Source organism: Hirundo rustica, chromosome 3 (assembly GCF_015227805.2).
Source record: "Hirundo rustica isolate bHirRus1 chromosome 3, bHirRus1.pri.v3, whole genome shotgun sequence".
In the NCBI taxonomy this organism is placed as follows: domain Eukaryota; kingdom Metazoa; phylum Chordata; class Aves; order Passeriformes; family Hirundinidae; genus Hirundo; species Hirundo rustica.
In genome coordinates this window covers 38,848,240-38,867,416 of record NC_053452.1, presented here as the reverse complement: position 1 = coordinate 38,867,416, position 19,177 = coordinate 38,848,240, and the positions used below count along the sequence as shown (strand labels likewise).

The 19,177-nt window shown below is 37.6% G+C and overlaps 1 protein-coding gene across 1 annotated transcript in view; it reads left to right on the top strand.

Annotated features, from left to right (window-relative positions):
* Positions 1–19,177, top strand: part of PRKN (parkin RBR E3 ubiquitin protein ligase) — a 680,335-nt gene that overhangs the window by 107,931 nt on the left and 553,227 nt on the right. The window contains exon 2 of the mRNA XM_040060258.2: positions 16,930–17,093. Coding sequence (XP_039916192.2) covers positions 16,930–17,093 — 164 coding nt within the window. The remainder of the gene's footprint in view (positions 1–16,929; positions 17,094–19,177) is intronic.

The window sequence follows — 19,177 nt, the reverse complement described above, 5'->3', positions numbered from 1 at the left end:
TTTTATGATAAAGCTTCAATTCCCCTTCCCAAGGATATACATTATTCCTTAAATAATCAGAATGCTGGGAATGATTTAGCATGACAGCTGAAGAAAACATTTGTAATCCCTTCTGACAACATAAGTTATTTAGTATTTTTAAAGTTAATTCAATATTTCTGAATGTAATCATATTTAGAAATTCCTAGCACAAAACAAATCTATTATTGAAGAACTGTGCTTATTATTTATTGCATTTAGCCTCCCCACAGTACAGGTTTTAAGGTTTTGTAAAAGAAGCTGGATATTAGTGCCAGAGGCCAGCAGATAATGAGATGACTTATTCCTCAACTAGAAGGGGCTATTGCAAAAATTAATTTTTAAGATGTCAAATGCATTATATATGCAGATAAAATTAACAGGAACATAGCATGTCATTTTTGTATTGCTATGATTTATTTCTGCAAACAGTACAAAAAAACCACGGCTACTCCCTGAATCATGACAATATTATTGAGAGCTGGTTGAGCATCCACCTCCTTGAGCCGTCTGTGTTGTCACCAATTGTATGCTCCTGTAATCTACAAACCAAATGTAAGACAGTAAAATTTATTCAAGCAAGAAATACAAATTTACCTCTCTCTGATCAGGATTCCCACCAATTCATCACTTTAATGTATGCTTTGCCTCAGCATAAAAGCCTGCTTAAAGGGCTTTAACTTACTCTGATATGACATGTTGAACAAAGTAACACTATTTAGGGAACAAGCCCTGTTGCAGTTATCACCACTTTTAACTTGATGAATTCTAATACTGAAAATGACCTGTTGATGTATCACCGATTCAGTAAGGAGGCAGGGGAGAGTAAATTCCCCTCGTAACACAGCTGCAGAACCAAATGAAGGTCACGGGGTCACATTTCAATACTGAGCTTGTTTTCACTTGTGTTATCTCTAGTGTATGAACTTCTGACTGTGCTATTTAGTATGTTTGGTATATTGATTAGTAAAGGTTTTGTTAGTTCACAATGCTGGGAAAACACAGTAAGGCACACCTTCTGTCTTATTTGCTGTATTAAGAATTGTCCTTTAGATCCAGTTTATTATTGTCTGTTTCTCCCAGCTGCATCACAGTCTTCTCGATCTTCAAAGTTGATCCAGTATGTGTAAATAAATTGGTATTTTATGTCAAGCATAGGGGAATATATACCTTTTGGAACCCAATTGTATGATGTTGCATGGGATTCTGAGTTAGTAGAGCAGTACCACAATACACATAAATCACAATGCCGGGACAAATTCTACTTTGCGGATTATGGCAGTTTCTATACGTAGTTGAATCACAATGTGAATGTGATTCCTATCGCTAGTTGGTATAATGTTCTCATTGCTGTGACACTGGGGGGCCGCAGGATGGAATACATGGAGTGTGAAGTCAGCCCAAGCCCATTGGTATCCAAAGCTCTTTTTGTTCATACTTGCGTTATTTAATACTCTGTGTTTGGTGGAAGTGTGAATACAGCCCCGGTGCTAGTCTGGCACATGCAGGAAGACATTTCAACTCTTTGGATTAACATTGGTTTGGATGAACATTGTTTCATTCATTTAATTAATTGGTTGGTTAATTCATTAATTCATTGGTTAATTCATTTAATAACAACAACCAGTTGCTGATCCACTAAGCTGATTTATCTAGATCAAAGTTCCCCTGGGGGCGTGTTTGGATGGAGCCAGGTTCAGTTGTTTTTGTAGCAGCTGTCACCAGTGACTCCCTACATCCTGCCATGAGCCTTGGGAGCACACTACCCTTGGCCATCCCTTCTGTCTTCTCCCATTGTAGGGCTTCAGTGGTTGATCAAAACAATTTGTTCCTCAAAATAATGCTCAATGATAATTTAATATCTGTCCACAACCTTAGGCAAATCTTACTGGGATCTTTGCAAGAAATCCCTCTTTCTACAAGTCAAGCTGTATCCCTGGTGCAGCTGGAGTTCTCAGCACACGTAAAGACAACACAGGTTATCTCATGTAGTGAATTACAGTGATAGTTCACTAGATTAAAACCTCTCCAGGCAAGCTGGTCTGAATTCTTAGGATTACAACAGTCACTGTGGGTGCTGTAAGTCTAAGACAGATCAGATTAAAAAAGAGATTTTTTTTTTAATAGATAAATATTATATTCAAGGAAATAAAAATATTAATAACATAATCATAATTGAATAAAAATTGAATGCCTGGAAAGCTACTTCAATGCCCTGCCGTTGGACTACAGCACACCCAGCACAGCCTCTGTGTCTCTCTAGCATGCAGAATGCATCTTGTGGCTTTTGATCCCCTGGCATTCTTGGAGGGTGTTTCTTGGGGTCAGGACTGTTGTTACTCTATCAGCTGTATTGCTTTTGGCTCCAGTTTTTAAATAAAATGATTCTTCACATAATTTTTCTATCATATACTGCTTCTTAAACTGTGCAGTAAAATAGAGATTTAATGGAAATGTCAAAATGATCCAAATGTTTTTCTCTTTGTGTTACTTAGTGACATATAAATATCTAGTACTGGTGATTTAGTGAACTGTTTATGGGGCTAGACTAGTCTGGTCCCTCTCCATATCACTCAAAAGTCTTCAGGAGAATTTAGCATTTGGATTTTAGCCTTGGGTGTTCCATCTTGCTCTACACAGATGCTGGTGTTCCTCCCATCAGTGAAGAGTGATTCAACAATCCCTTTACAGTTAGGTCTAGATTTGATGTAGTCACACTGAGTGTTGCCAAAAACAAGTGCCCAGGTCTCCTTCAGTTACCGTCAGTGTAGAATAAGAAAGCCAGTCCACATATATGGTGTGATAAGCTTTGTAACTGAATTATGGAAGTTTTCTAAATCCAGAAAACCAGGTTTTTTCAGCTCTTTTTGTAATGATTGATTTTGCTTTCAGCCTTTTTCATAATAATCAGACCCTTGAAACATTCCCATTTCTTAGGAATATACATATGCATGTTTCACCTAGGCTCATGTATTTTCAGGAGGGCTGCTGAAGCAATGTTGATGTTGCCAGAGTGTTTCAAACTAATATTTGTATCAATATCCTTTTGTCCATGTCTTAATTTAGGATTCCTGCAAGTTTTGAGAATTTAATCTTTTGTTCAGTGCTTTGGCTGATGATACAGGCTTATTTTGTAGAACTACATTTTTAGCTTTTTACTGCTTTATACAACTTTTATTGAATGACTTTGTGATTTTTTTTTTTTTTTTTTTTTAATGAGATGATATCTGCATCTTGTAAATTTAGTACTGACTATTCCCTGTGGAACTTTTGTATGACAAAATAATATCAGTATTTAACCTTGTAAAATGTATGACCTGTGGCAGGGAATGGAAAGGTTTCACAAGTACACAGTGAAAAATAGACTCAGTTTTGCATGTTGTCTTCCACTGATTGTAGTCTCTTACCTGTGCTATTTTTTATTTTCCTTCTATTCTTTGTTCTTAAAAATAATAATATACTCTATTCATTGAATAGCTAAGAAAAGCATTAAAAGTAAAAATGTTGGAATGTATCCTTTTCTGGAGATATCTATCCTCTATCCTTAGTTGTAGTGTGAGTTAGGGGTTCTTCGCAAGCTTCTCTTTTGATGCAGCCTGGAGTAAACACAAGCTTCATGCTGCTTCAGGAGTTACCTGTACTACACAAGAAAATGGAGACCACTCAGTTTTATTCCCCAAATAATGCACCGACTGTAGGTCCTCTCTAGCACCCTCAGCAAGCTTGCAGATGACACCAAGCTCTGAGTGGTGCTATTGACACACCTGAAGGATGGGGATGCTGTGCAGAGAGACCCGGATAAGCTGGAGAAGTGGGCTCATGGGATCCTCTTGCTGTTTAACAAGAGCCAGTGCAAGGTGCTGTACCTGGGCTGGGTCAGCCCCTGGTATTGACCCAGGCTGGGGATGAAGAGATGGAGAACAGCCCTGGGGAGTGCTGGTCCATGAGAGGCTGGACCCAGCAGTCGCTTGTGTCCTGGTCTGCATCCAGAGCATCATGGCCAGCAGGGTGAGGGATGGGATTCTGCCCCTCTGTCCTGGGGACATCCCACCTGCAGTGCTGCATCTGGCTTGGGGATCCCCAGGACATCAGCTTGTTGGAGTGAGTCCAGAAGGAGGGACACCAAGGTGATTAGAGGGATGGAGCAGCTCTCCTGTGAGCAAAGTCTGATAGAATTTGATTTGTTCAGCCTAGGGAAGAGAAGGCTTTGTGGTGACCTGATTGCAATCTTTTGGTACCTGAAGGGCACCTACAACACACATAGAGATAGACTTTTTACAAGGGCATGTAGTGACAGAATAAGGGGGTTGGCCTTACAACCAGTGTAGGTTTGGATTAGGTGTTGAAAACAGATTTTTTACTGCAAGGGTGCTGAGACACTGGAATGGGTTGACCAGAGAAGCTGTGGATGCCCCATCCCTGAAAATGTTCAGGGCCAGGCTGGATGGGGCTCTGAGCAACCTGGTCTAGGGGATGGTGTCCCTGCCCATGACTGGGGGGTTAGAACTAAATGATCTTTAAGGTCCTTTCCAATGCAATTAATTTTTAATTCTATGATTCTAATTCTGGAAAAGCCTTTTCTTCATCATATGATCTATTTCTTTTCTGCTTCCATTTTTTTCTCTCTTAACTTCATTATTCTTTTTCTTTTGCATTGTTCTGTTTTACTTGTGAGAACCAGGAACTTCTAGGATTCTAGTTCTTCTTGCCTCTTACTAAGCCAGTAAGGCTTGGGAATGAAAAGCACGTTGAATATCTGGCTTCAGAAAAGCTGGATGCTGGGGAAGGTTAGCACTCCCTTTAAAAATCTGATTTAATACAGTTCTTGGTTTCTCTGCTCATTGTAAATAATATCCTTATAGAAGTTGTTTATCATGGCAAGGAAACTGTTTCACTAACACAGTGTAGCAGTTAATTGCTTCTGCTGTTTCAGCCGCATTAATCACACAAAAAAATCTTACTTGGGGTGCATTGTTAATAACAGTGTCCTTGGCAAATTTAAAGAAACCTCCCTGTAAAAATGACCTATGTTAATTCTCTGGAAATCATGAGATGTGCTAGGGCTTCTGGGGTTTTTCAAGGAAGAAAATAAGGATTTCATCTACGTGATAATAAATATTTGCCATTTTGCAATTACCAGCGTATGTGTATCGTAAATGCATAATAGTTCGAAGTCTTTTGAATATATTTTTGTTACTAATGTATCTTTCTTCTTCCATAATGAGTATAATTTTTTCTTATCTGAGAATTATTAACTGTTCAGTTGTGATCCAGCTGTATAATTTATGTTTAATTCATTGGAGGAAGAGATCTTAAAGAAAAGTACTGGGTCTTTTTGTAGAGGACAATGATTTATAAGAATAAATACGTCCAAATTTTACTCCTCTTGTCTACGAGGATTACAAAAACATTGTCACACATTTATATCTAATGCCTGATGTACATGGTTTAAACCAGCAATTTTTGTTCATAATTCTTATTCTTCTTATACTAATTTAATTTTGCTGCTAAGTTCCTCCAAATACCTTTCTAAATATCTGACCAAGTTAGCTATTTCTGTAAATTTTTGGCCCTTTACCTTTCCATGTTATTTCATTTTTAATTTCATTCACTATTCAGAGCTCCCACATGTCATTACAAAGGTGGGGTTTCAGCTGGATGATTGGCTTAAAATATTAATGGCTTTATTTAAATAAATCTAGTTCTGATTTTATTTTTGTCTCACATTTATCACTTGCCTAAGCTGACACAATTGGGTTCATAAGGTGTTACTGGATGGACATTAAGGTTGGCGTTATACATAACAGTCACTTTATCCCTAATCATTGTAAAAAAAAATAAAATTAAAAGTCTTATTGAGTTCGGTGAGGTTATTTGCATACAGAATTATTAATACTCTTAAATTAATATATTGATAAAGCCTGTGCATGGAGCATATGCTGTGAAAGAATTCACCTATTTACAGGTGCTGATGCCTATACCACTCTAAATAGGGTGTGAGGCAAAACTGTGATCAGAATTTGGCAGACTTCCACTGTATCTGAAAACACCATACAGTTTGTGATGCCAATATACTGTAAAGGAACATTACGTGTTTAAATCCTTTTGATTCATTTCTAAAAGGCTCATCTGAAGTATACCATACTCAGATTCAGCATTTCTGATCTACTGATATCTGCTTCCACCATCTGCTTTTGCAGAACTATTTTTACCTTAACAAGTATCAGTGGCTGCCACTGAGTGGCCCTTTGATGTGCAGTCAATCACAGACAAGAATAAAATTGCATAATAGATTATAATTTCCTGTCTGATCATAAACTCTGCTTTCTGTGCTGGGCGATTTCCTTCAAACTAATTGACAAATGCACTGGCACAGGGAGTGATGAGCTGCAGCTGCCTGCAGTTTCTCAGAAAGAAGAAAAGGAAATCTTGAGAAGTATTGAGGTGCTCATGACATTAAGTTGGATCTCCTTCTGGGAATATTCATAGTAAGAATGAAGGATTTGTAATTTTTTTTTTTTTTTCCCAGCAAAAAAGGCTGCCCATTCTTTCAGGCTTTAAAGTACAATTTTAAAAAAAATCACATGAAAAACTAAGTTGCTTTTCTAGGATCATTCCTCCTACCAAGGAACAATGGAAGCACAGCACACAGCCCAAAACAATAATTTAATAATGGCCTACCACATTTTCTTCAACAAGCTGAAATAATTGGTCAGCACACTCAGCCTTTAAAACCAAACAAAGATAAGAACAATTCTTCTCTTTCAAACTGTATTGCGCGTCCCGTGCCTCACAGAAATGATGGTGCGTTTTTGCCTTCCACCCACAGCCACCACTGCTGGTGCCAGCCAGCATTTTTGCAACAGATTTTGTGGAATTGTGCTATGGAGATACATTTTGGCAGCAGTGACACAGTCACAAAGGTCGGATGGTAGGTGCAATCTGTACTAGCTGCCTCTCACAAAGCTTCAGCTTTTCCAATGAAGAATAACCCATGTAGAGAATTCCATGTAATCAATCATAGGTTCATTTTTCTCCTTCAGAAATTTTAACTTCATGCCTTGCTCAAAATTCTTTGAATTTGCATTCTGAGCTCCTGGGAAAATTTTCTGGGGGAAATGTGTTAATTTTGATCTAATGAAATGAATATTTTAACTTTAAAAACTGTTTTAAAACAAGCAAGAAGGAACAGATTCATCCTGTCATCATCAATTCAGCTATTGTTTCACATTTTAATTTATGTGTATCTTGCTTTTGACATAGCAAATATTTTTAATAGTTTTCTTTATTTGGTATTCTCAAAATTATATGACAATAAGCTAAAACTTCATATTATGAAGCCTCCATTTTTAAATTTATGGAATTACTTTATATGAATATCTTAGTCTTTAATGTAAAAACACCTTACAGTTTCTTAGCTTTTTTTGTGAAATATACCTTGAAATTCTAAACCTGCAAGCCTTGAAATATCTATGTTTCTATATATCTATGGACCTAGATTTAACCAAGAGAGAAATCATTATGTTATCCTCCTCAAAGTTGCTGGTGTGCTGGACAATAAAGGTAAATCCAGCAAAACAGAATGGCAGAGAATTGGTGAAATGGTGAGAAACTTATTCAGTTTATTTATGGCACAGCATAGCACCACATGGCCTTCAGTATTTGCTGTGTTTATGCATAATTTATACATGCATTGTCTGCCTAGGGTTGGTTTAAAAAGACCCGAACAACAAACCAGAATCAAAGTTGCTTGTATGTGAAATATCTCACAATTTTCATCCCATCATACTCAGTTTGTATACTGTGTACATCATCATTTTTCAGTTTCTTGAGAGACTTCCTATTGTATTTTGGCATTTCATTATTTGGGGTTTTTAACTTTTCATTTTTGTAATAGTATTTGAGTCATGTGTGCCCGGTAAGCATTTTTGAGAATTGGAGCTCATATTCTAACTTGGCAAGCTCATGTCTACGTCCGCTCCATGAATGGGATTTGAAATCTGTACTGAAATAATAGCATCTGAGTTGGGGGGTTTAAACATATGTATATATATATATATACACATTTAATGTATTTAAGGGGAGATGGTAAATTACTATATTGTGTAAATTTTAAACAGGCCCAATAAATTTCTGTGTGGGGGTGTTCAGACAATAAAGTGGGGTTTTAGGATTCTTGTGTGACACTGAGCTATTTGAAATGGTGTTTCTCTTTTCCTGCTAACTAGCAGTTTTATAGTAGGAATGTCAGACTATTTTTGGCAGTCAGTTTAGGCCATATGTTTTTTCCTCTCAAAAGTGGCTGCTGGGTATTTTGTTGTTTCAGACACTTAGAGGTGCTTGTTATTTGGCTGTTAGATAGATAGGAAAAGTAGACAGTAAAAAATAGCCCAAAAAAGGGTGGGAAGAGCTTTGATAAGCTCAAGAGGGAGAAAATTATCTTCTATATATGGTAAATCTTCAAGCTTAGCTACAAGAACGTCTATTTTTACAATTTCAGAAGAAAATCTGGGTATGTTTTTCTGTGACACAGTTGTAAATTTCTTTGGCTACTCATCGTTATGCAGTTCTCTTTTGGTTTAAGGGGTTAAATTGTACTGCCAGCTAAGATAGTTTTACTAAAGCTAGTGTAATAACTTATGATCTTTAACTCATCTTTACATTACATCCTTAGCAGATGTAATTTTGCGTTAAGAATTCACCTTGAACCCATCAGGGCAGACTCCAAGTTGCTGCAGAAATGGCGTGGCTGAGGCAGGGACTGTGCCCCAGGGGCCCTGGGCAGAGTGTGCAGCCCCTGGGGAAGCCAGGCAGGGACAGTCAGGGCTGCTGGTGTCCCCAGTGCCCTCCCTGGTAGTGTCTCTTCAGGCTGCTCTAGCACTGCCATAGCTTTACTTGTGAGAACAAGGCCTTGAGGGAGGAAAAATGGTGCCCACGGTTTGAAAGGAGTAGGGTGATGTTAGCATTTAAAGGTGAAGGGCAGGGATTGGACTGTCCCAGAATATCAAAGCTTATTTTTCTGCTAGCCAAGAACTATTTATCAGTAAATTGGTAAAATGGAAAGATACTTAAGAAAAGAAGAGGTGGCAGAATGTAGCCTTAAAATTAAGTTTTTTGATAAAGAAAATCAATTTCATTTACTTATGTGCTTTTTAAAGCAAATCAGGACATGGTTGTAATGATACTGGAATCCCCTCTAATGGGATGAGTAAAAGCAAAGGAATGTGGACATTCAAAAGCTTACATTAGATCTGCAAACACCAAGCAAAGAACCTCTTTTCGTTTTCTGTTCTCCAGAGCAGCCAGCCTCATCCTCCCCCGCCAAGCAATGCATTTGCCATGCAGTATTTGTACAGCTCACTGTCCTGGCCTTAACAGGGCCAGAACTATGTTTATTCCTTGCCATTTCGGTTTGGTAATATTTTTCATAGTTCTTATAAAAATGAAATTAAGTGAAACCAAAGGTTTCCATGTAGGTGGGTATGTAGATACATTTTCTTTGGGATTTTTTGTTTTGTTTTGTTTTTTTGTTACGTGTGGAACTAATGTTTCGATATAGCCATCCCAATGATATATCTACTATTTTAATCCACATTATAATGTGGATTTTTAAATTTTTTTACTTGTTTTGTTCTATATGAGCGTCTAACATACTTCACAAGGTGAGAAATCCCCTTCCTCAGTCAAGTGTGACAGCTGCCATATTTATCATATGTTTGTTTGACTGGAACTTCAGCTGTCCAACAATGCTTCTGATACTTAGATGCATGTAGATGCTACAAGAGAATTATATCATATTTCATGTGGAACTGCAGGTAAGTGTAACTATTAAAATGGTGGAATCTCCCTACTGACATCTTCACCTTAAAGCTATTGCAGTATGTCCTACTTCAGATTTTCTGACCCTCTTATGAATGCTGCGTTTGCAAAAATATTGACCCATTCTTTCACAGGACGGGTAATTTAAAAGCTGCAGGAGTACACGTTTTCTTTTTAAGTGTAATACTTCCTATTTATACAGAAAGCTGTAGCATATGGCTTGAAATAAGTGGAATTGAAAGACCTATCCATATCCAAGCACATTAAAGAACAGTATGCATCTGTTTAAAATGAAACATGAATTTAGGTTGATTCTGTATCAAGGAAGTTCATGGCAGCTTGGTGCTGACATAAGCAGCCAGTAAATCAGGGCAAAAATAGCAAGAAAAATAGCATTTTTAGAGAGACTTATAAAGGAAATGCCAGCATAATTGTAGCATTGAGTTAGCTAGTTATGCATTCCTCCAACTTAAAAGAATAGTAAAACTGGGTGAATTAATCACAGGAAATAATTTACTGGACAAATTTAGCATGTGTCTTGGATTAAAAGGCATACTTCCTAGAAAAAAATTAGGTTACTGTGAGAATTGCTGAGTTTAAAAATTTTCTCACTGCAATAGAAGAAAAAAACTGCATTTGCACACATTGCTCTGGAGGAATAAAAGAGACTAGTGGTGAGCTGTAGTCTTTTATTTGCCTCTGTTCTTGATTTGGATTACTTAGTAGCCTGAAGAGTCAGGAGGAAAATGTTAACCTACTTGCTTGTTACTCAGTATTACATTCTATTGGAGTTTGTGTATGGAAACACAAACCCAGAACATCTACAGAAGAGCACTCTTCTTCAGAAGAGACTGTTAAACCCTTGTAAAACAAACAAACAAAAAACAGCTGTAAATATATTATTGACTCCAGCAGCAATCGTATGCAGAGATGCTTCTGAAGAAAGACCATGGGGCAGGCCCAGGTTATATTTCTCCCTGATGTCCTTCCAACTATTTTTAACTCAAATGACAGGAGCTTTAAAATGTATTTTCCTAAAAATATGGGGGGGGTGGGGGCGGGGAAGAGGGGGGGGGGTGGAATTGTGTGATGGTATCTCTTATTTTTTTACTTTCCTTGGAGTCATAAGTTCCTCTGGCTCAGCATATAGCTGAAAGGCATTGCTTTTCTGAGCTCAAACCCTACATATAAACTATTTATTACATACTTGGGTATATTACTCTTTTGTTTCCAGTATAGAGATTACTGAGCTGCCTGAAACTGCCCATTTCTTTTCTCCACTTGAGCTAAATTCATACATCATGCATCTACCACTTCTCTGGCAGAATTTTTTAGAAGACTTGCTGCTAGTAGTGTGGGCGAACATAGAGCTTTTGCCTCTTTTGAACATGGCTCATGTAAATTAATTATGATGCCCCTAAATCCTGTGATGGAGGTGATTCTCTTATCCCTCACCTTTTCTCACCTTTTCTATGCTCTTCATGACTTTGTAGTAAACTGTTATCTGGTACATATTTAGAATTTATGAATAATAATATCTTGCTTTCCCTAAACAGTAGTTTGATCAAAAGACACTTGTTATTTTTACTTTAAAATTAAATAAAACCATCAGAAATCTCAATCTTAAGATTTGCGTTAAAGTTCAAGGAACTTTTTTTATGATATTCATTTGGTGTTAACCAGCACTGAAGATGCTTTACTGAGAGACTATTCCTTTCACCAAGGATGAGGTTTTATAGATGTTGTTTATTTTAGATTACTACATCGCTCTGTGTGACTACATCGTAAAATCATTCGTTAGGTGAAGGCAATTTACAAATTATCAGAAGCTACCAAATTACTCCAGCTTAATGAGTTGCCACTTATTGCCTGTGTAGGCTCTTTTTCTGCTGCAACAGTGAAGTTGGCTTACATGATTGTGCATTAATTTTATTTCACAAATGCAGTGATGGAGGAGCCCTAATCCTTCTAGTTATTATGGCTCAGCAGTAAGTGGTAAGGCATTAAGTCAGGGTTAACTCCATTGCATGTGCACTGTACCTGGTGCAAAACATACATCAGGGCATTATTCCAGGAAAATGTCATACCAATGCATCGATAGCTGCAATGCAACCCACTCATCTTGAGGCAGTGTTCAAGCTGTTGATTTTTAGCCATACAGACTGAAATGTGTGAAATCATTTATTTCTGAGACACTATCTCCCTCCTTTTGTAGACAGCAGAGGTTCTGTAGCTGGATTTTCTTCTCCAAAGAAGGGAAATTTTGGCAGAATGTTCATTGCATGGGTATCAAGACTTGGGAGCCTACTATCTCAACTTGGCTCCAAATTGTCGGAATTTGGCAACTTTTTGATGAAAAGACATCTGTTTGAGAGCTTTCTTGGAGGGCGCTAAGAATATTTTTACTAATTGATGAAAGGGATACATGAATTGCTATGGGACTGTTTATTCCAATGACTATGAGATTTTCTCACATATTTATGTCAAGGAAAAAATCAGGCAGGCCAGTTGATCAGAGCTTTGTGACAGTGACAGCTGCCAAAGTGGGACTTGAAGTAGTGGAAGTAGGGTAGTAACTGAAGTGGAGCTGACTGAACCACCCTGCTCTCCTGTGCTCTTGGGAACTAAAGGTGCTGGGAAGGTCTCCTGTTCCAGTGCAGAACCTAAATGCACAGATATGTGAAGAAAAGGACCACATCACTTCCAGGCTGCTTATGTTGCCATGGGAAGTCAAAGTTCAAATAACTGCAGAAAGTTCTTTAACCGTTTGATTGGATTTTCATTAACATGTACTGACTGGTTGTGTTTTTCAAGCCTGACATAACTCTGAGCTATTCCTTTCCAGTCCTGACCTCAGCTTGCAGAATATCTTCAACATATATTTTTCCAATTTTTTTTTTTTTTTTTTTTTTTTTTTTCCCAGTTCCCCAGGAACTGAACCAGGAAATAACAATAAAAACTTGTGGAATAAGATTTAGTGCCATCCCATTTTCTTGTGCTCTGCTGTTAATTTCTCACACTGCATATATCCTGCAGTTGCATTTCTACAATTTAGGCTGTAGAAATTCCAAGCAGCAACTGATATCGACTGGGGTTTATAAACCGTCCACAAATTAGTATTAGTATCTAATACTAACTGAGTCTAAAGATTAAAAGACTAGAACAATATCTTGTATGACTGAAGATGCATAAGCCCCAGGGAAATGAAAAATATGTTTTATATATTTTTTATTTTATTCACTGAAATAAAAAAAATAGTTGGAACAGCTGCCTTAATCCTGTGCCTTGAGGGGTGATACACAGGTAATAGAGAGACTTGCAGAACATTGCTACACTACTTTATCAGGAGGCAAGGCTTTTATGTTGTCTTGATGCCTACCTTCTCTTGCTTTACTTATCCTTTCTGTGAATTTTCCTGGTTTTAATCTGTACTAAGCTGGTTAGTTATACTGGATAATTTAAGTGTAAAGTAGTCCAGATGTAGGTTCTTGAGCTAAGAAGCGTTGTGTTCTCAAGTCATGTGCTGAGGCAGAGGGTCTAATCATCACAGACAGATATTGTCACAAGATTTTTTTTTTCCCCTAGTCTTAGGAAAATAACACTTTGAAGGTCTTCTTGCCTGACCTCAGTAGAAAAAGGGCTTTTAAAAATAAAAAAGAAGTTTCCCATACTTTACACTGTCTTTAGGATAAACCTTTGTGACATTTTTTTTTCCCCCCCCGAAGGAAGAACGGGGAATTAGATCTTATTGATTAAGATCTTAAATTTTAAATACGTGCATTCTTTTACCATAAATTATAGGTTTATATTATAGCTTTTCTTTGGTGTGCTGCAAAGCAGGATTGTGCAATCCATTACATAAGGAAAAAAAAAGAATTGGCTATTTCATGTCAAAACTAAAAAGGAAATTTGTGTTGTGCATGCGGCAATGTAAAGCCGTTGACAACTTCCTTTCATTCTTGCCACAGTCCCGTTGCTTTGGGTCTCTGTATCAAGACTCTGCCTTCGCAGTTTGTTCACAGGCAGGGCCTAAGCTTCTCCAGTATTTGACATTTGTCTTCTCCATTAAGAACTGGAAAACCTTTTGGGCTAATAACAATGGGGATTAAAGCTTTGGCACTTTTGCTATGAGTTACCAAAGAAGACAGGCTGCTGAATCCCAGGACTCTGGAATGTGGCCTGTTGAGATTCCGGCAGGAGTCCCTGCCCCCAAGGTTTCTTCCAGCCTTCACTGAAATTCTGCAACTCCCCTACACACCTGAGCCATGCACTTTTGTCTGAGTAACTGTTTATTTCTTTTGGATTTCTGCCAGCAGTTTAGGCCTCAGGTAAATTCTCTTATCTCCTGTCAATATTTGTTTAAATTCCAGTGGACAGACTTTAAATTCTAAATCTTTTCAACATATGTATTGTTTGGAAGGGGTCTGGAGTGTCTGCACAACTTCACCTGTGATCTCTTGAATAATGTGTGTTGTAAAGAATATCAGCTTAGTATTGATTCTTTATTTATTGAGGTGAAATGTCAAAAAGAAAATAAGTTTATTTTTCCTAAAAAGACAGTTTGAACTATTATATTAATGAAATTCTTGTCTTACTCCACAGACTGAAGGTTTGTATTCAATCATTTTATGCTCTGTGCAAGTGAGCAAAGGCTTCTTCTGTTCTTTTATATTAAAAAGAGTTGTTGGATAGCAGAATATATAATAGAATAAACATGCTTAAGGGCGAAATATTTCTGGTTTAGATTTTTCCAGGAAGCAAATTTGGCATTTTAGCATTTTTTTCTGAGTTAACTCTTCAGTCTTCTGTGCTGTGAAGTGCAAAATGATGCACTCACACTTATTTCCCTTGTTTGCTTGTGGTAAGAATTGTGAGACTGAATTTCTGATACCTCATTACACATTGGGAGGAGGTGAATATATCTGTTGTAACTATATAAAAATAAATTTATTTGTAGAAGGATTTTGGCTTCTTGATATCAAACATGATTTACATTTCCAGTAAGTGTGTTGGGTTTATACTGCCTTTAAAAATAAATACATAAATACCACTGAGCAAGTAATTTAAATGGTACTTTTTAAAATCTTCTTTTATCTAGCACTTTCCTTTTGCCACATTTTATTTGTAGTCACTGCATCTGCTGACTTTTTTTTTTTTTTTCTTTTTTTTTTTTCTGTTTCCAAACCCAATAGCATTGGCTTTTGCAAGACTAAAGAGAGGGAGGGTTATGTGTTAGTTAGGAAGAGCTCTTTGGAGATACACATGTATGCATTTTATGTGTGTATGTGAGCATATCTATATAATTGATAGACATATAATAAATATATAGAGACATATATATAGTCACAGTGTAGCATATTAAAAAAGTATAATCCCCGTTGATTTAACTACATATTTTTCTAATGGCATGGATAATTTTATTTACAGTTGAGCATTGTGTATTCCTGGAAAGATGGGAAATGTTCAATTGCCATTGGCTGTAACTACTTTTTGTCATATACCTCCTCCTTTGGTCTCCAAACCATAATCAAAATAAAATTCAAATTCTACTGATTCTTCTGAACAATCTGAATATACAACTGGCACAGTTATCTCCAGAACACCCTTTAACAGAAATTAAACCCCAGAATGAGACGTACTGCAGGAAGCTGCAATAACACACTCCAGGGCACCTGCCTAATGCTGCACTGTGCAATCTTACCATGCATTTTGGTACACTGAGAGGGTATTTTCAAGTACAAAGCTTAAAATGTTGCATTTAATTTTATTGGAATATGGCCTTATCCCTTAAAGCCAGATCTGAATTGAAGATGTGAAATTGCAAATACTTATAACATTGGTGGCTGAGAAAACCAACCTCAGCCATATTCAAATGTTCTTAAAGGATCTGACACCTTTGGAGTTGTCTGGTAGACTGTACATTGGAAAAATAATATAACTCCTATTTTTAGCTTTAAAAATAGTTTTTTCTTTAAACTCTATAACTGCTTTTGAGTTTATGCTTCTGTCAGTCAACAGAAATGCAAAGGAGCAACATCTTCAGCTAAAACATTGTAGTGGGAAATAGGAAATAAATCTTTAAAAAGACTGGTTGTTGCAATCAATACCCAGGTAGTTTAAATGACAGATATAATTAATATAAATGATTTTTTTATATATATATTGAGTTTTGCTGATTCCATTGCTTCCTGCCTGTGAAGGTATTGGCCAAAGCAATCCACTGGGAAGATGTCTACTGTACATCCAACCTCCATGACTGATATGGATGTAGTGAGGCTTTTTTCTTGTTTCATAGGTCTTGCAGTAATTCTCTTGACCCAATGAGCACATTCAGGCTCTTTATGAAGAACAGCTCTGCCAGCTGAGTGGCAGGAAGCTTATGAGTTTGTTTGCCAGGCTTCTCTGGGTGTATAAACCAGTTGCTGCAGCTCTAAAAATGATATGACTGGTGCAGTAGTGATTTTCTGCACTGAAGGTGGATGCTGACAGGAGTTATGTACTGCAGATATTGTAGTGAACTCTGAAAAGGCTGTGCTGTAATACAGAATTCTGTGGTTCTGATTTCTTAGTGTGTGATTTCCTCTCCATTGTTATCTTCTGTAGAATTGTATTTGTGGGAAACCAGTCTGTATGACTGTGCTTTACCTTGTAACAAGGAATTGTTTTCCCGTGTTTAATTTAATATATTTTGGTTCCAGAGCATACCTCAGTTTCCTGCATTTATTTGTTGTATGTGTTGGGGAGTGCACGAGGGGCACAGAAAATGCATGTGCCCTGTGCCTGTGAAGGTTAGGAGTGAACTTAAAATCTATTATGCCAGGCAGCAGCTACTTGGACAGCTGCCTAGCTGGGTTTCTTTTGATTCTAAATGCTCTGTGTCATTTCTGATACTGCCAAGGGGAAACATGAGTTTTATTTATTGGTCACTAACTATTCCATGAGGGGGTTAAAAATGCCACACTGGAATATTAATAGCTTTTCTCTGAAAATAGTAAATGCTTCCTGTAATTGAAGAGTAAGCCTCTCACTATTATTCTAGTAGAAACATGTCATGAGAAATCCTCACCTAAAACCATCTTTGCTCTCTTTCAGTATTTGTCAGGTTTAACTCCAGCCATGGCTTCCCCGTGGAGGTTGGTTCGGATTCCAGCATCCTCCAACTGAAGGAGGCAGTTGCCCAGCGACAGGGAGTTCCAGCTGACCAGCTGCGGGTGATTTTTGCAGGGAGGGAGCTCAGCAATGACTTGACACTGCAGGTAAGAATCCCTTGGTAGCTTCTCGCCTGGACTGCTGCCAGCTAACTGCCTCTGCCTCTAATGCTGCCAATCTGATGTTCATGCCTGGGATCTAATAAAATAAATAGTGCCTGGGGATTCCTTGAACTTTACTCCACACTGCTTCATTAATTCTGACCTTCTTAATTATGCATTAAAACAGCAAGCAGGAAGGGTAGGGAAAGAGAGAGAACACGAGAGAGAGCTGTGCCTAGTGAATAAATGTTTACTGACTACAGAAGCAAGCCATGCACAATTTCTGTATCTGTTCAATTTCTATCTTACTTATTCCATTTGAATCTTAATGAAGAAGGATGTGAATAAATTGCTCTAGATCAGGCTGCACAGTCATCACATTTTATAGAATTTGTAACCCAATTGTGACCCCTGGAGGATACCTACATGGCTGCTGCTTCACCGTGTGCCTGCACAGGTGTGATGCTGGAGGGGTGGTTCCAGATCAGAAAGCCCACAAAAGTGTTCTCTGAACCACTGAACTCATAAATGTGTGAAGCTAAAAGAGGAGCAGGGAGCACAGAGGAACAGCTATAAGTAGGTGTGTGAATTTCAGCTCCTGGAGGTTATCAAACTGTTCTCTTCAATGAAAGCAGAGGGCTGTTCATCTGCAGTGAGCAGTAAGAAGCACTGCAAGATAGGTTCAAGTTGCGCTTTGCTACTGCTACCAGTGCAGCTGCAGTTGATTTATAAATAGTTTTGTTTAACCTGTGTGTGCGTTTGGCAGTTCAATAGCCAGGGTTTAGCATAAGATCACACATTTAAGACAATTGGGAAACTTGGGGAAACCTACTGGCCTTTCAACAGAGAGCAAATACTGATTTAAGGAAACTTCCCTCCTTCTACAGTGATATTAAAGAACTGCAGATACAACCTGTAGTAGTACAGGTGGTTGCATAAAAGATCTCTCACATGCAGAACTATTCAGATTAATTTGCATTCATATTTCAGACATACTGTTATACTCAGAATGGCTGCTAAGCCTGAGTACAGAAAGTCACTACAGTATTGATGACCTATCACTGTTTCTCCTTGGATGTGGTATTTGTTGCTTTGCAAAGGGCTTTAGGGAGTTCCAGCTCACAAAGGAAAGTGTAGAAATGTGAATTGCTGTCAGTCTCCAGTGCATCAGCTGTGAAGAGTGTTGATGCATACCTGCAGTGTGCTCCACATATATGTGAGAACATATGTATAAAAGTGTAAGAATAAAAACCAGTCATGTGAATTGTAGAAGTTCTCAGTTGCCAGTTGCTAGATTGGAGTGTCTGTGTTGTCCTGTCAGAAGCTTCTGCACCACTTTGCTTTTCCTGGCAAGCTGCAGGTGTTGGTATTACTGCCATTTTGTGTCAGCATGAAACACAGATTTTTATCCCAGTTTGACACTTGCAACCAAGTTTGTTGTTGGCTACAACATACAGTCTGTTGCCAGGATAAATTAAAAATTGTGTCCCGGATATACAGACCTCCTGATGATGTCATAATTATCACTTTCATTTATTTAGTAAACTGAATCTAGATTCATTGCTTTGACTCTCGGTTTCTAAATCATATAGGAAGTTCAACAGCGGTTTCAGATGGTACAATTCTTTTGTTTCCTTTTAATTGTGTTTATTTATTTATCTTGGAAATTCGTCAACACAAGAAGAACTGAATATTTGAGGTGTTTGGGTTCCTGTGGTAAGCTAGCTGTGTTTTTTGCATAAGAAGATAATAAAAAGTTGGGTGCTAGTGAAAGACTAACTGGTGGCATTTGTGTTGCGTCTGTAGTTTCAGAATTAACGTCACGTATGGGTAAATTAACTAACTCTTGTTTACTGGATCTGTGGATTTAGGTGCAAAATAAGAAAAATTCTACTCAGCTGATGCTTTAAAGTTATTTCATTTTACGATAGCATAGAATCTCTGGTAAAACCATTTTGTCCTTCCGTTTTTCTTAAATTACTTTTGAACTTATTTGCCCAAAGTATTGTGGAAGAATCTAGAGGTCAGGAAAAAGAACTGATGGTATTACAGATAATGAGATTATAGAGGACATGGAAAAGCTGCAGTAA